The sequence below is a fragment of the Harpia harpyja genome, chromosome 11, assembly GCF_026419915.1.
Source record: "Harpia harpyja isolate bHarHar1 chromosome 11, bHarHar1 primary haplotype, whole genome shotgun sequence".
NCBI classification, from domain to species: Eukaryota; Metazoa; Chordata; class Aves; order Accipitriformes; family Accipitridae; genus Harpia; species Harpia harpyja.
In genome coordinates, this window is record NC_068950.1 from 3279990 (window position 1) to 3295054 (window position 15065).

At 39.7% G+C, this 15065-nt stretch overlaps 1 protein-coding gene across 4 annotated transcripts in view; it reads right to left on the reverse strand.

The window, feature by feature from the left end:
- Positions 1–15065, reverse strand: part of KDM4B (lysine demethylase 4B) — a 94841-nt gene that overhangs the window by 27353 nt on the left and 52423 nt on the right. For 3 of the 4 annotated variants that reach the window (XM_052800640.1, XM_052800639.1, XM_052800642.1), the window contains 3 exons: positions 7753–7949; positions 7243–7275; positions 2997–3166 (listed from right to left, as the gene is read on the reverse strand). In XM_052800640.1, coding sequence (XP_052656600.1) covers positions 2997–3166; positions 7243–7275; positions 7753–7949 — 400 coding nt within the window. The remainder of the gene's footprint in view (positions 1–2996; positions 3167–7242; positions 7276–7752; positions 7950–15065) is intronic. The other variant, XM_052800641.1, reaches the window with a different exon arrangement.

The window sequence follows — 15065 nt, forward strand, 5'->3', positions numbered from 1 at the left end:
GAGATAAAATGAAACAGAACATGGGAGAAAGCAGGAGAGTTTTGCCAGTACATCCCTCTAATACAACACTGCATCCTTCAAGAAGATGTCTGTGTTTGTGTAACAGTTGCACTCGAGGATTTTTCTTCCATCCACATGGGAGACTGCTGTAGATAAAGTAATCACAAAGACTATTCCACCATCCCAAAGCTCCTTCTAAACACTGAGTTCACATTTTCACTTTCAACAGCATTCCCTACTGCTAGGAAGAGAATATTACCCTAGAGCAATCCCTACACACCCAGTGTTTATACCCTATACATCCTCTATGCTAACAGAATATGTGAACATGACCGATACAGGAGCAGAAAGCAAAAGTGGTAAGAAAAGACCTTCTTCTTGCTTCTAGGTGTTGTGGCTGCTCAGTTGTTATCAGAACTTCATACAGCACATGCTACAAGTATGTAGATGGCCACAGCAACTGCTAGCAGATTTCTGAAAAGGCTCTATTTTTCCTACATGATGCTAGAAAAGTCCAGAAAGCCTCCAGGACAAACTCTTGTGCTATGACATTGTTTCATGATAATCCTTCCATCCCATTAATCAGTCTAATCTCTTAATGACTTTACATTGCCAGCTCAAGCAATACTGGAGAAACATCAGCAAGAGACCAGCCACTATTTGACAGTTGGCCAATTCTTGAGATCCTGCCTGAAGTAAAAACCTCACCTAGCAAATGGTCATCTAAAAATCAGTTATGCACCAATTTGCTATTACATACAGGTAACAGCAGAAAAGTTCACTGGCATCTTGATCACAGTATTACTTCATGTAATTATGTACTTAGTTTACAATTGCAACACTGAAGAGGATATGTGAGAATGCCATTTAATAAAACGTGGTGGAAAATAACACACAACTATTTTGCAGTTAGGCATCTCAATGCTTTTTCTCACATTATAAAAAAAAAAAAAGTGTAAGATATATGGTTTGTAGCCCAAGTCTGCAGGACTCTTAACAGGCACAGCATTGCAGGTAACACCTGCTGACTCACAGGATGTATTTATGCTGCTTAGCACACCCAGAGAAGAGCAAAGCTTAAAGACTCTCCTTTTTAATTTCAAGTCCCAAGACAACCTGCTAAGAATTCTAAATACATTAATAGCAACATAATAAATTATGAATATAAAGCTGAGTCATAAAAACCAAAAGCAAACACCTTACGGTATCTGGGTCAGAAATCCTAAAAACCTCAAGTTATTAATACTCAGCTAGTCCAAATAACCAACATGAAGCATAAGACCTACTTTGAAACTACCAATGATTTATTTGAAATCTCATTCTTCCTCCTTCTCAAGGTCACCTTTTCTGGAGTAAGGAGAAAATTAAGCCAAATTAAAACCAGAGGAATAGAAAAAGGAAGTGAAGGCAGGGATGGGGGGGGAAGGTAAATTGCCATGAGCAGGGCCATCCAAACAGATGCTATTTTCTTTTTCAAGATGAAACTGTAACACACTTGTGAGAGATAATACAGACAGTAGGATGTAGAAAACTAGAGAACTCACTGGTACTTAATTGCTATATTGCATTAAGAAGCTTGTATATTTGCTAACACCCTGAGCACTAGACCCCTCAGAAACTGCAAAGCAGTCAGTCTGGTTCTAGTGACACTTTCTGCAATGGTGCTGAAAATAAGCTTTTCCCTCCTGTGCTAACAGTTAAAGAGCTCTTAACATGTAGTCTAAGTGTATGATTTGGAACCTATTCAGCTAGAACAGAATCTCTATTGTTCCTCTACCATTCTAAGGATCTCAGATCTATCCTTGTCACTTATCTCTTGTCTCCGAAGGGATATCAGCATTTTCGGGCCATTTATTACAAGCATCAATTGTTAAACTTGTACAAGAGCTAAGAGCATACAATTTAACACACTGCTGACACTTTCAAGCTTAGGGCAATAGAAATTAACTATCTGCACTGTGCTACTCCTGCTCTGTACAACAATGATTTTCAAACTCCTTATTTCCCATGAAAAGAGAAAATACACTGTCTAGCTAAGAGACTCTGGAACTGAACAAAGACCTCAATTCTTTTCTCAGACCTTCCACAGATTTCTTTCAAGATCATCATCAAGGTTCTCTAAACAGTTTGCAGCATCAGTTTTCTACAAATGCTAAACAAATAATGGATATATACAATATAAGAAAATGAATTCACTAGTGTTTATGAAATGCTCGAGAGTGCCTCAAAGAGAGGCTGCATCAGACACATCGACTACTTAACCACACACATTAGGGGGAAAAAAAGCAGCTTACTCCCAGCAAGAATTGCAACCTTTCATACACAGCCAAGAAAAAAAGGCATCACAAAAAGAGCCTCTGGCAAGATGGCTGAGGTCAGGCCTTTGGACTAACCACATGCAGAAGAAATCGTAAAGGACTGGGAGTCATAATGGACTGGTATTAACTTCAGCCATGCAAAGAAAACTGAAAAGCTTCCCTCCTACAGCTAGACTTGAAGAAAACCAAACCTGCAACTTGGACTCATGCAGCAGCTGTGGATCCCACACAAAAACCTAAGGCTGACTTTATTCACAGTGTCTGTAAGAAGTGGGGAGGAATGGAGGAAAAGGGGAAAGATTAATTGCACAAGGGAGTGCACAAATCATTCCTTTTCAGAGTAGGACACAAAATATATTTATTTGTTCCTCTATGAAATATTTTAAAATATTCCTCCCTTAATATATATTTTTACAAACCTGTAATAGTTTGGGCAGAATTTTCAAGCCCTGCCAAGAAAGCTATTTGCACTGAATCCTTAAAGAGAGGGAAAAATCAATTGCTGCTGTAAATGATGGTGTATTTCAGTGAGCACAGATTTAATATTGGGAAAGACTCTACTGATATTTCAACAGAAATAAACAACAGCAGACAAGTTATTTACAAATGTGTTTTAGAGAGATAGCTTGCCCTGGTTTTTCACTGAAGTGATCTGCCATCAGCGAGCAGGGGCCTCACCTTCTCCCTCAATCACTTTGCTTCTCTCCTCTTCCTCCAGATCCGTCCCTCTTTTCAGTTCCTCTTTTACTTTCACATCTTCCAAGGCAGTTTCAATAGCCATGACATCCCCAAGTGACTTCTGATCCTCTGTTTTATGTCTTCTGGGTTGACTTCTTTTTCTGTGAGACCTAGAAGTACAGAAACGTGATTCGACATAAAAGAACAGCCTTCAATATATAAAACGATCACTGACTTAAAAAGCTGAATACAAAACAAAAGGATCTTCTTTGGAGAGAAAACACAAGGTAGCTAACAATAGCTACAGGGCAAAACAGATATCTGAAAGGAAACAGATGAACCTTGCATAACTCAACATTTAAGATCCATTCACAGCAGCCATTAATTGTTCGGGTTTCTTGAAGAGCTTTTTCCCACCATTACTAATGTAAGCTCACAAGCTGCAGTTAAAATGATTTTAATTGTATTTTAAATCTATTTTGCTTGTATTTCAAAATATAGATGAAAACTTGTTATAAATCTTTCTTTCATCATCTGCCTCCATTCCATCATTTCATTTCATTCTGTACATGCTTCCCTTTGGCAAACTGCTGGAAGTCTGCAAAGCATCATCTTCCAGCTCTGAAACATTAACCAGAACTGCCAGTTGCTAAAAACACAGTATAATGAATGCTTATAGCATAATCAATAGGCAGTCTATGATTTTTCAGTAGTATAATTCACAAGGTCCAACGCCTATGAAGAAGTCTAAAAAAAGTGCGTATTAATATGATCAGACTAACATTAACAAACCAATAGCAATGCTGTTCTTTCTAAAGAGTCAACACCACTAAGACAAAGAGATTACAGTAGCCGCAACGCAAAGACAAATGCAAATTCAGAAGTCTGGATAATGTCTTTTAGTTAGGAACCGTATTAGGAGCCAAACACCCACACAGACGCTCAACTCGCTCCCCACTGCTCAAGTGGGACAGGGAAGGAAAACAGGAATAACAAGAGCCAGAAAACTTGTAGGTCGAGACAAAGACAGTTTAATAGGTGAAGGAAAGAATAAAAAGAAAAAGAAATAAGCAAAGGAAATCCACTCACCATATCCCACAGGCAGACCAATGCCTAGCCAGTCTCCAAACAACGGCCACCTTGGAAGCCAATCCCCCCTTCTTCCTTCTCTACCCCAGGTTTTTATTGCTCAGCATAACATTTTATGGTATAAAATATCCCTTTGGCCACTTTGGGTCAGCTGTCCCAGCTATGTTCCCTCCCAAGCTCTTGCCCACCCTCAGTCTACTCACCAGGCAGAGAGCAGAGTGGGAAAAAAATAAAGCCTTGACACTGTGCAAGCACCCTTCAGCAATAGTCAAAACATCAGTGCCTTATCAGCATTGCTGTAGCCACAAATCCCAAACACAAGCCCGTGTGCTACTATGAAAAATGTTAACTCCATCCCAAACAGACCCAGTAAAATTTATTTACAGGATCTATCTAGTAGCTCCTTGAACATCAGGTTTAACCCTAACAAGCTCTCTTTTGAAAAAGAGAACAATTCAGAGACCTGCAATTTTTACACCATTTTTAGCACGTAGGCACTTTTTTTTTTTGAAAGCAGCCTCTTCCATATGGCCTTGCATCTACCATCATGTAACAAACTGTAAAATGCAATCACACTGCATTCATAGGCCCAAAACTGTAGCAAAGCTGAAATTCAGCTTTCCATCCTCAGAGCCCAGAAACTCAGCTACTAATTAGATTTGGAGTACAATGGAGTTAAGAGCCCTTAATCAGGTAACCAACAAAGAAGGAAGAAAAAAATTCAACCTGAGATGAATGATTAATAGAAAAGAAAGTTGATCCATATGCACAGTAATTTATAATTGCTAGACTCTAACCATATGGTAGCCCTCCAAGTATAGATGTTAACTTCACACCTGCAAGACATTCATTAGCAGGAACACACAGCTGAACCCAGAAGGATGGACTTTTCCCTTCACCCATATTCTAAGAACCCACCACCTTCTCTGTGGGGGAAAGGCAAGGTGGAAGGAGAAGATAAACCTGTAGGACTTTTCCATTGCAGCTGGAACCTTCCATAGTTGGTGAAGAAAGCACCAGAGTAGAATCAAGTGTTACAAGCTGGTTTTAGTAAAGTGTGTGTTTTATTCCTGCGGTGTAGAAATGCCAGGCAAAAATTAAATCACAAAGCTCTATACTCACAGTAGATCAAAAAGATCTTTTTCCAGTGCTCTTCTCATTCTGAAGTTGTGGAATAATGAAGAGAGGCAGAAAGCACATCATTTAAAGAAACTGTGCTTCCAGAAATACAAGTTGAAGGCTGTACATTTCAAGTGAAGATGTTCTGTATCTGGCATAATTCGCATGGGCTTTTTGTGGACTAGACTAAAACAGTCTCTCACTGAAGCCATAAAGTAAACAAAGTTTGAGTTTTTCAAGGTAACTAAGTATGACCGACCTTAAGAGAAGAAGTAACGTGTATCTCTGCAGAGTTTAAAAGCTACATTTTCCAAGAGAGCTGGCAAAAAAGCAGCATTTATACTCTTTGAAGAACACACCAAAAAGCGACTTAAATTAGGTAGATACAACTGTGAAGAGGTTTGGGCAGAGGTGAATCCCATTCTTTCAGTGAAGTCCATCCTGCTGAGAAAAGTCAGTCTTCAAGTAAAATTATGTCTTTTCAAGACATAAGCATAGGAGAGAGACTACTGCTAAGCAGTATTCAACAGCTTCAAAACTGCTTCAGGATAATACTGAAATAATCTAGGAAACAATGAATAGATAAGGAAAAAAAGTACCTGGATCTTTTGCAATAGGCTCAGCTAAGAGAGAGGTTTCTCTGCTAAGCAATAGGCTCAAAGAGGGAAAATAATCCTTGGTGTTCATATAGTACCTTACACTGTGCAAACGTTACAGATATCTAAGTAACCCTTAATAGCCATAGGCAGTAAAGAGATTCCAAATTTCCAGATGCAGAAGAAAAAGATGCAGGGACCCACTGGAGTTCAGACAGTCATTACCCATAGAGCATAAATCCCAACTCCTGACTCTCAGACTACGCTGCTTTTCCTGAAGCTCACTATTGAAGGAAGAGCTGAAAACATTTTAGAAATATAACCTTTGGAGTGGAGCAACACTGCAGAGGTCAGTTATCTCCCAAATACTGTATTTATTGTCTTTTGGAGCATGGATTTAGTGGGGAACACACGTTCCCATTTCAGCATTTGTAAAATAATGGACAAATCATTTCACACAGAAAAGGCAAGACACAAGACCACCAGTCCAAAGCAATGCCGGGTGACTGAAAACTCCTGGGAGACAGCAAACACCAGTGCTAGAGAAAGAGACACACTTACTAGTATGTTACCTTTTCTTCGCTAGAATGCCTAAATAAATCAGCTATCATCAAATTATTAAGTCAATGGTTTTTAAACTGTTACTCAAAGTCCCTACCAAAGATGGCTTCAGAAACCTGAAGTCTATTTAAAGCTTTTTTCCTGGATTTCAAGGAAGTGATATTGGAACTGAAATTACAAGCAGAATATTACAACTGGATGAAGTGCTACAATTTCCAGAGACTGCCAACACTCATACTAGAAACTCAACGAATACTAGATGAGAGCAGAAAGAAGTAAGCTTGTGTGCTACACTGCAAGCACTTTGGGTAACAGGCAGAGCAGGAATGAGAATGATGTAAAAAAGAAGGGTAAGGGAGCATATGGAAGGGCACACACTTTACATCCGAGTACTTTAAAGCCCTATGATAATTCAATTTCCTAGAATATAGGGTCTCATTCTTCAAGCAAGCTTGATGAGGAAGTAAAGTTCTCCCAACTGGCAGCCCATGTCTAAAACATTCTAGTTCAGTTCCACTTTGAGACAGCAGCAGTGTTTTATTAACTATCTGCTTTGGTGACCAGTTAGCTTTATCCACAACCAATAATCATTACACATCACTACTAATTCAGTAGATTAACTGCCCACTCAAGAATGGAAAACCAAAGCAAGCATGACATAGCTGAGGTTCTCTAATGATGCAAGAGGAGATCTCGGAAAACCACACAAAACCAAGATGAAGTCTGAGAAACCTCGATGCCCAAAGATTTTCTGTGCTCTTTCAAGGAAGCAGACATGAAAAAACTAACTGAAAAAGGAAAACACTTTCAGAGTTACTGTTTTAAGAAGCTTGACAGGAAAAAGAATGAAGTCATTTAAGTTGATGAGGGAAGTCACATACCGGTGTTTGTTGTCCTCTTCCTCATCTCCTATCCTATAAAGCAAGATTCCAACAGTAAAAGGTTAGCATGCCAAATTTTCAATTCAAGCATGCTGTAACACACAAAACCCACAAACTTGTAGAAAATTAATACAGAGATCAAAGGAAGCACAGAAAGGCATGCATAAAATCCTTTTTGCAATTGATGGGGTTTTTTTTCCTCCTGCTTTCTGATAAGTGAAGCTATAAATGTTTACTATAGATTTTTTGTCTTCCAGAATAAGAGATGAGATGTGAGGGGGCACACAGCGTCCTAGTTTCAAAAAACATGTGCTTCTACAACATTTAAAGGAAACAGAACAATGAGGGAACACATTACCCAAGAAAAATTACAAGAGGAATTTAAAAAAAAAAAAAAAGTTTGAACTATCCCCAACTAAGAATTATAGCATTTAAAATCTTAGTAATTAAAATCAAAACACAGTGCTCAGACACAACTTTTTTCTCTTTTGTTTTTTTTTTTCTCTTTACCTGCGAAGCAATTTAGCCTTCAACTCTGCTTTAGTCTCATTCCAGGCATCTAGTTCCGGGCTAGTCAGAGCTGTGGGTTTCATATGGTCCAGGACAGCAATGTCTTTTCCTTGTTTCCATAAATCGTAACGTTCTGGTTGCAGAACCCTCACAAAGACATCCATGGAAATCTTCACCATGTCTTTGCGGCAAGTACACTGCAAGAGATAACCAGACACCAACACCATGTCAGATCAGAGGAACGCTTTCTTTTCCCATCAGCTGAGTTTGCCTTTCTCCAGAGACAAACTAACACTCTACCTGTTTTGTCTGTAAGGCCTATGGTGGGTCAATGCTAGGAATCGCATTGGCATATACATGGGTATTTTAGCTTAATGGAAAGCATTGACTCTACCTGCCCTTGGCAAAATCAGAGACAGCACAAGCTGCCACACTCTCTGAGGCTAGTTGAAGGCTCTGTTCCCAAGAATGTTCTGCTCCCTTTAAACCCACCAACCAAGCTAAAACTTTCTGGTGACTGATACCCAGTATACTACTCATCTACTGTGTTACAGTCACTAGACAGCAATAACTTTGGCCGATGTAGTCCAGGTCTGAGCCTGATCTCAAACCTACGTTCCCTCCATTAGCCAGCCTCTTGCGGAGTTTCTCAGGCTGAAAAGAGATTATTAATATCACTTCATAACTGAAGAAAGCCTTAAAGGAACAAAAGACTAAACTAGTGAACAAGGCAGTTAAACTTCATAATTATACATCATGATGTTGCACATAAATCATTCACAAGACTGTAGAGAAATAAAAAAGGTTACAACAATAACTACATTCTGCATCTAAACCACATATGCCGAAGTCAAAGAAAACGTGCATTATTAATTTCAACTAGCATATGCTCATTCTAACCTCTGGAATTACACCCTTGCCATTGTATGAGCCTACACAAAGACTACTTACAGGTGTTATTTACTTGGATATCTGTTTGCTCTGATGAAACACAGAATTAACGGACCAAGTCTAGCAAGGGGATTCTCACCCAGGACACAGATACCAAACTGAATGAGCATCTCGTCTTCATAAACTTTTTACTCAAGAGAAGGTACTGGATTGAAAAGGACACAGCAACACAGCAATACCCGCTTGCCTCATGGGGGCTGCAACTACAGCTTTGCTGTTGTGTCTGAAAAGTTGAGCCCCCTTTTAATTCTGCTCCAAGATGCAAAGCTTTGCTTGGTATGCACTTGCACTGAATTGCTTTCCAAGTTGAGGATGAGGTAATTATAGCCACTTTGCAGGACTTTTTTTTTTTTTCACCCTTCCTCCACACCTTTGCAAAACTGTTCTATCCTTTCTCTTAACAGAAATGCATGAAATTAAACTTGCTTCTCCCCTTTCTTCTTTCATTTTTCACTACCATTATTAAAAGATTTATGGCCATAGTTAAGAAGCCACTGAGAGAAGAGAATTTTTCTGTACAGTTCTCGGCTATCTCACCTCCCTCCCAACTCCTGTTTTTCTTTTTGCAAAGACCGCTGGCTACCTTCTGCTGCTCTGACTGGGAAAGCAGTAATAACCTGAGTGTGCTGAGTGGGAAGGAGTATTTATGGACAGGTCCTTTCAGGAAAACTCAATTCATTTAATGAAAAATAGTGAGGGACAGAAAGGCTGGAAATGCAATTTGGCCAAAGAACGGCAGGAACACAGATGGTACCCATGCTTCAAATTCCTGGCCAGGCAGAAGCTTCTCACCAGCACCTCCATCAATACTGGCTTAAGGGATTTGTATTGAGCAGATTTTCAATCACTTTTCCTGAAGAAATTTTAAAAGCACCTGTGCACTGCTACAAAGAGGAATACAGAAGAGCACCCCACAGCACACATCATCAATGAGCTATGGAGATTGACCTCCTCTGCCTTTACAAAGTACGAAAAATGGCTTAAAAGGGGAACAGTCATTTTCTGATCCTAACCTGGAACCAACATGCTGCAGCACACATATGTCAATTCCTTCAAATCAAGCAGAGCAAATCCCGAGTCAGACAGGTCTAAAGGTCTCCAGTATGGTCTCCAACCACCGCCAGCTTAAGAGTCTCACAAAAATGTAAAGTATACACAGATTATTGAGAAACCACATACTGAGCTATCTGGATGCTATTCAGACTGCTATTCAGATAAATGACACTGTGGGCTGTAATCTCCAGTGTACCGCAACACCAGAACCCTGCAGTAGCCAAGTTCCTTTCTTTACACAAATCTAACATGATGTATGTTTATATTTCAATTTTAATTTAACTTTATTGCTTTCACACTAGCAAGCATGAATAATTTACAAAGCCTGTTTCCTTTGTGGCTTCTTCCAGACCATACAGCTATATTTCCTCAGCTGATGCAGTTGTGCCACATTCACATTCCCATAATGGCCAGGGTATTTTTCCATACCCTTTCCTCAGACCCAGCAGCGAGATCCTGCTTAATACAGCACATGCTTCCAACACAACTGCAAAAGAGAATGTGCATGTGCGCGTAAGGAGTGGGAGAGGGAGGAGAACAAGGGAGATTAGAGGAGGAAACTGTGGGTAGAGAAGGGCAAGAAATTTTCTTTGCAATTAATTACCTGCTCTATTCCATTAGAGCAGGACAAAAATAGCAAGCTTGTGTTTCCCTGTCAATGATACCCCTTTCCATGTACTGCATCCCCTTCCATATACACAGAGTTATATTTCTTCCAAAGTATTTAACTGTGGTCATAAACACATGTATTTCCTAAGAGATACTATGCCTACACCCCCCACCTCTGTCTCTCCCTATCCCAATCTCTGCAGAACATATCCTTCCATATTCCATTTCCCCCCTCAAATTCTAACACTTTCATATTCCTTTATGATTAAACTTTATAGAAACAAAACAAAACAACAAAAAAGAACACGTCTACACTTAAACACCACCACTAAGGAGAGATATAAAACCTCGTTTCCTTTATGCGAGTCAAAACTGAACCACAAAGCTCTGATTCAGGTATTCACAGAACTCCTACATACCAGTAGACCTGTGAAAGATTTAAGAGCGATATGGTCACGCAAAGCACAGACCATGACTAAATGGCAACATGAAGGATATACCTGTCATGTCAAAATGACAGGAGAAAAATTTAAGGAACCCTGAGATCTAATCAAATATCTTCCCGTCTCTCCTCTGTCATTCCCCATTTGGTAGCCAGACCACCACACCAAACTGCTCGGGAACAGCAAGGCAGTCAGAGCAACAGATCAAACAACAGAATAAACAACAGAATATTCATAACTGGGATCTCCAAGGACCAACTGCAAGTCCTGAAAATGCGGGTGGAAAAAAACCAAAACAAAAATCAAAACAGTTTTAGGGTTAGCTCTTTGCCTTCAGTTACAGGAGACCCAAGACCCAAACCAGCAACAAGACAAGAAGAGCTTCCATATTCACCAAATCTGCAGGAACTTAATTTGTTCCACCTTCTGAAGGATTTTCGTAGCCTCATCTGTCCTTTTTCATAAGCTAATAACTTTTTTAGCCACACAGGATAAGAACATGCAAAGGCAACTTGCAATCTAAGCACATGCAAAAATACTATAAGGAAATGCATAGTGAAGCACTTTTCAAACACAGAAAACCAACATTCTTCCCCTACTTACTATTTTATTATCTGCTACTCGAATTTGGAGACTGTGGTAAAATATCTGACCACACCAGGAACCCTGTCTCATCAATTATAACTCAAAGACTGATAGTGGGAAATTTGTGGCTACTGAATGTGTAACCGTTATCTTATTTGCAATATTTTTTTTAAATAAAAACACTAAGAAGTCTATATAAAATAACAGTCAATAAAGAGACTGTCTCCTTGAAGCAATAAAATCAAATGATACATGGAAAAATGCAGCCTCATTCAACCTCAACCTTCAGCGTAATTTTTGTAAAGATATTTCCCTCACTTCCCAGCTATTAACACTAAACTGAACCCCATCTGTTCCATAGCATACAAAGTTAAAGTAAAATAACCCTTCTGCTTATGTAGAAATAAGTCACCAAAACGATATATTTAAATTGGCACCTCTGGTTCTTATGGAAAACCCCCTCACACTTACATGAAATCAGGGTCCACTGCACAGTTATTTAAGACTCAGCAAGCCTCCCACTTTGCCTCAATGGAAATTTAAATACAAGAAAACGCAACACTCGAAGTTGGAAGTTCTTTCAGCTATTATACCACCATTAAATGATTAAATGCCAGACCAAAATCTTTGCTTAAAGTTTTTGTATCTGCTTTTTCATAACAATGAAGCCTAAAAGCAAGTTACTGGGAAAGAAAGATAGTTACATTCAAAAGGCAGCTAAGAAATTCTTGCTGTGTATTACAGGAACACATATTGCTAACACAGACAACACTCCTAAACTTCTCTCCATGAATTTCCAGGACAAAGTACAGTTTCAGCTTTTGGGAGAAACGCAGTGTCCTCCCAGTATAATACTCTTTAACAGCTATCCAATTTGTTATCATATTACAGACATGTTACTTAGGATCTACTTAATACTCATCCAATATGACAGAATAAACTAGTTTGGGTTCCAGTTTAATTTTCCTTCCACTCAGCCCAAAGCTACATTTCCACTCGGACCTTCTACAGCAATGCTCTCAGATAGCCAAGGTTTCATAAGGGACAAAGGCACACAAATTGCAAGTACATGCCTGAAAGATGAGTGGCAGGTACTCTGCAAGTAAATGAGGAGTTAAACTTTGAGAAGAAGGAAAAAAACCCTAAAATGCATAGTTTGTGTGTTTAATGGTTGGTAGTTGAAAGCTTGTGGGAAAGAAGATGAGTCTTGACCCCCTGTTTCTAGTGTAATTACCAGCATTGCCGTAAGTCTCAACAACAAACCAGTTCATTAGGAAACCCACTGGAAACCCTCTACAGAGTTTCATAAACAAAACAATTAGGCAAAGATTTCCAAGGACTCCCCCTGGTCCCTGGCTGCAGGGCACGCTTTTTCCTTGCGTGCTTCCTTAACTTGCTTCCTTAATGTTCCATGCAGATTTTTGTGGGTAGAAGAGTTCGGTAAGTGGCAAGTTAGCTGGGCAGTCAGATTTACCCCGCTCCACTCCATTCGTAATAAGAGGATTCTTTCTGGTTTAAGATATAATATAAAACGCTATATGACATGCTTCATTTTAGGCAAATAATAACCCATCCCAACTGGCATCAGGCTTCTGCTGATGTGTTACATGAAGATTCCCTTTTTTTTTTTTGGGGGGGGGGGGGGGGGGGGGGGAGGACAGTGGTGGCACACACAAAGCTATTTTGCAACCTCTGCCAGAATTCTTTTTTATCTTTTTCTACTCTGTATACCTGTAAGGATGCCAACTACTTCTGAATCTCTCTCAAATATACACAATCCTCATTCCTGCAAGACAAACACAACCACAGTGCAGGGGCAGGGGGGAGGATCACCTCAGCAGGGTCCCGAGTTCTGTGTCTCAGATAAGGCTGAAAGAACACAGAAGGAAATTCAATGCTCTCAGCAGCACTACAAGGGGGGGGATTCAATGAAGTACCAGTTCCTTTCTGTTCTGACAGACTCATTCTAGGACAAGTGATAAACAAAATGAGACTTTTATCCAGTGGTTATGATGTAGTCTATAGTGAACATCATTCTGAGGTTATCTCAAGGTATTATTTCTTCCGCATCATAAGACTTGCAGCTGGTAAAAGAAGTCTACCACCGACCACTTTTGTTTGGAGAAAACGTCACATTTCAGCAGGTCAGCACCCTGTGTTCATGCATTAAGCAAGCAGTGAGCATGAACTGACATGGCTTGGTGAAGATCTACAGCTCTGAAGTGACAGACACACTAGAGAATTCTTGCTAAGTGACTAAAGTTATCCTTTTATCCTCCTGTTTGATCATCTGCTTTTTAGTCATTTCTTTTAAAAAGAAAGCCGAACGCTGTGCTGTATTACACGCCTGTAAACCAACAGATGAAGTAGGAAAATCCACCATTTTGTATCCCATGTACGACAACCAAGATCTATAGGCACTTTGTAGAAACATGAATAATTATGTTTGGTGGAATAGGAAGTGTCGGTATCTGAAGTGACAACCCAAGATTTGCTTCTAGCACACTATGAAATTCTTTCCCCTGGTAATAACGAGTGTTCTTTAGTAACATTTTTCAAAAGGATACGAAGCTGAAAATATATTTTTGCAACTCCAAATGCTACAACTTAGAATCAAGGGAGGGTTGATATATAAATAAAGGAGACAAGACATTGTATATCAATCTAAAGGAAACAGCAATCAAGACCCCTCTGAAAACCGCACAGCAAATGAAGTGTTTCTGTCTTTCCTATAATAATCTAGACCCACCTGCACATATTTTCAAAGCAGTTAAGAGTCGGGTGAGTATAGAGCAGAAGCAACATCTGAATCCTGATGTCTGAGATTAGGAAGCGCCCAGCTATAAGCCACCCCACAAAACCCCTGAAACTGCTGCCTGCCACTAGGGAACCAAGCTGGAAGAAAATCAGAAGCACAGTTATCAGGAAAAACAAATAATAAAGCAAAATGGAGTTAAAAATTGAAAGAGACTGTTCATAAGCAATCTACTCTTACTCCACTATAATAGAAAGTGGGCTTTGTTTTTAAAGTTTTCTTCATGCACAAAGTGAAGAGGCATAAGAGTAAAAACTGTTGCCTACACTGAAGGAATTTCTGTGGACAACATCAAAAAGGGAAGGTACCTGATGAGAAAGTGTGATGTCAATTCACAGCTACTTTACACTTTTACACTGCCTTTCAGAATTCTAACATCACCATTTCTGCAGTTCTTGAACAGAATACACTATTTAGTTATTTATTCTTAGGTGGAATGTTAACACCACTCTTCCTTCTTCCTATCTATGCCCCCATGTGTCACCCCTGAAGCAATTCCAATGGAGCAAAACCAGCTGCACAAGAAAGCACAATGCTACAGCAGCTTTCAAAAAGTATTTTTGATGGCCTTGCCATACTAGCATCCCCAAAGCAAGATGACCCTTAAGCCTCCGCTCTGACACATGAATGATTGGGGCCGGTACACTTTATCAGAGACTCCTGCGCGACAGAGAAGCTGAATGAATAAGCTGCAGGGAGCACATTCTTCACATCACTATTTACTGCGGCCACAAAGCACACCACAACCTCCACACTATAAATCACAGGGTTAGCAAGGCAGAGAGAGAATGGGAGATTATGTCAACCCAGCAACATCAGGACTCCACAGGTTCAGGGCAGTTTTCCATCCTAGAGAT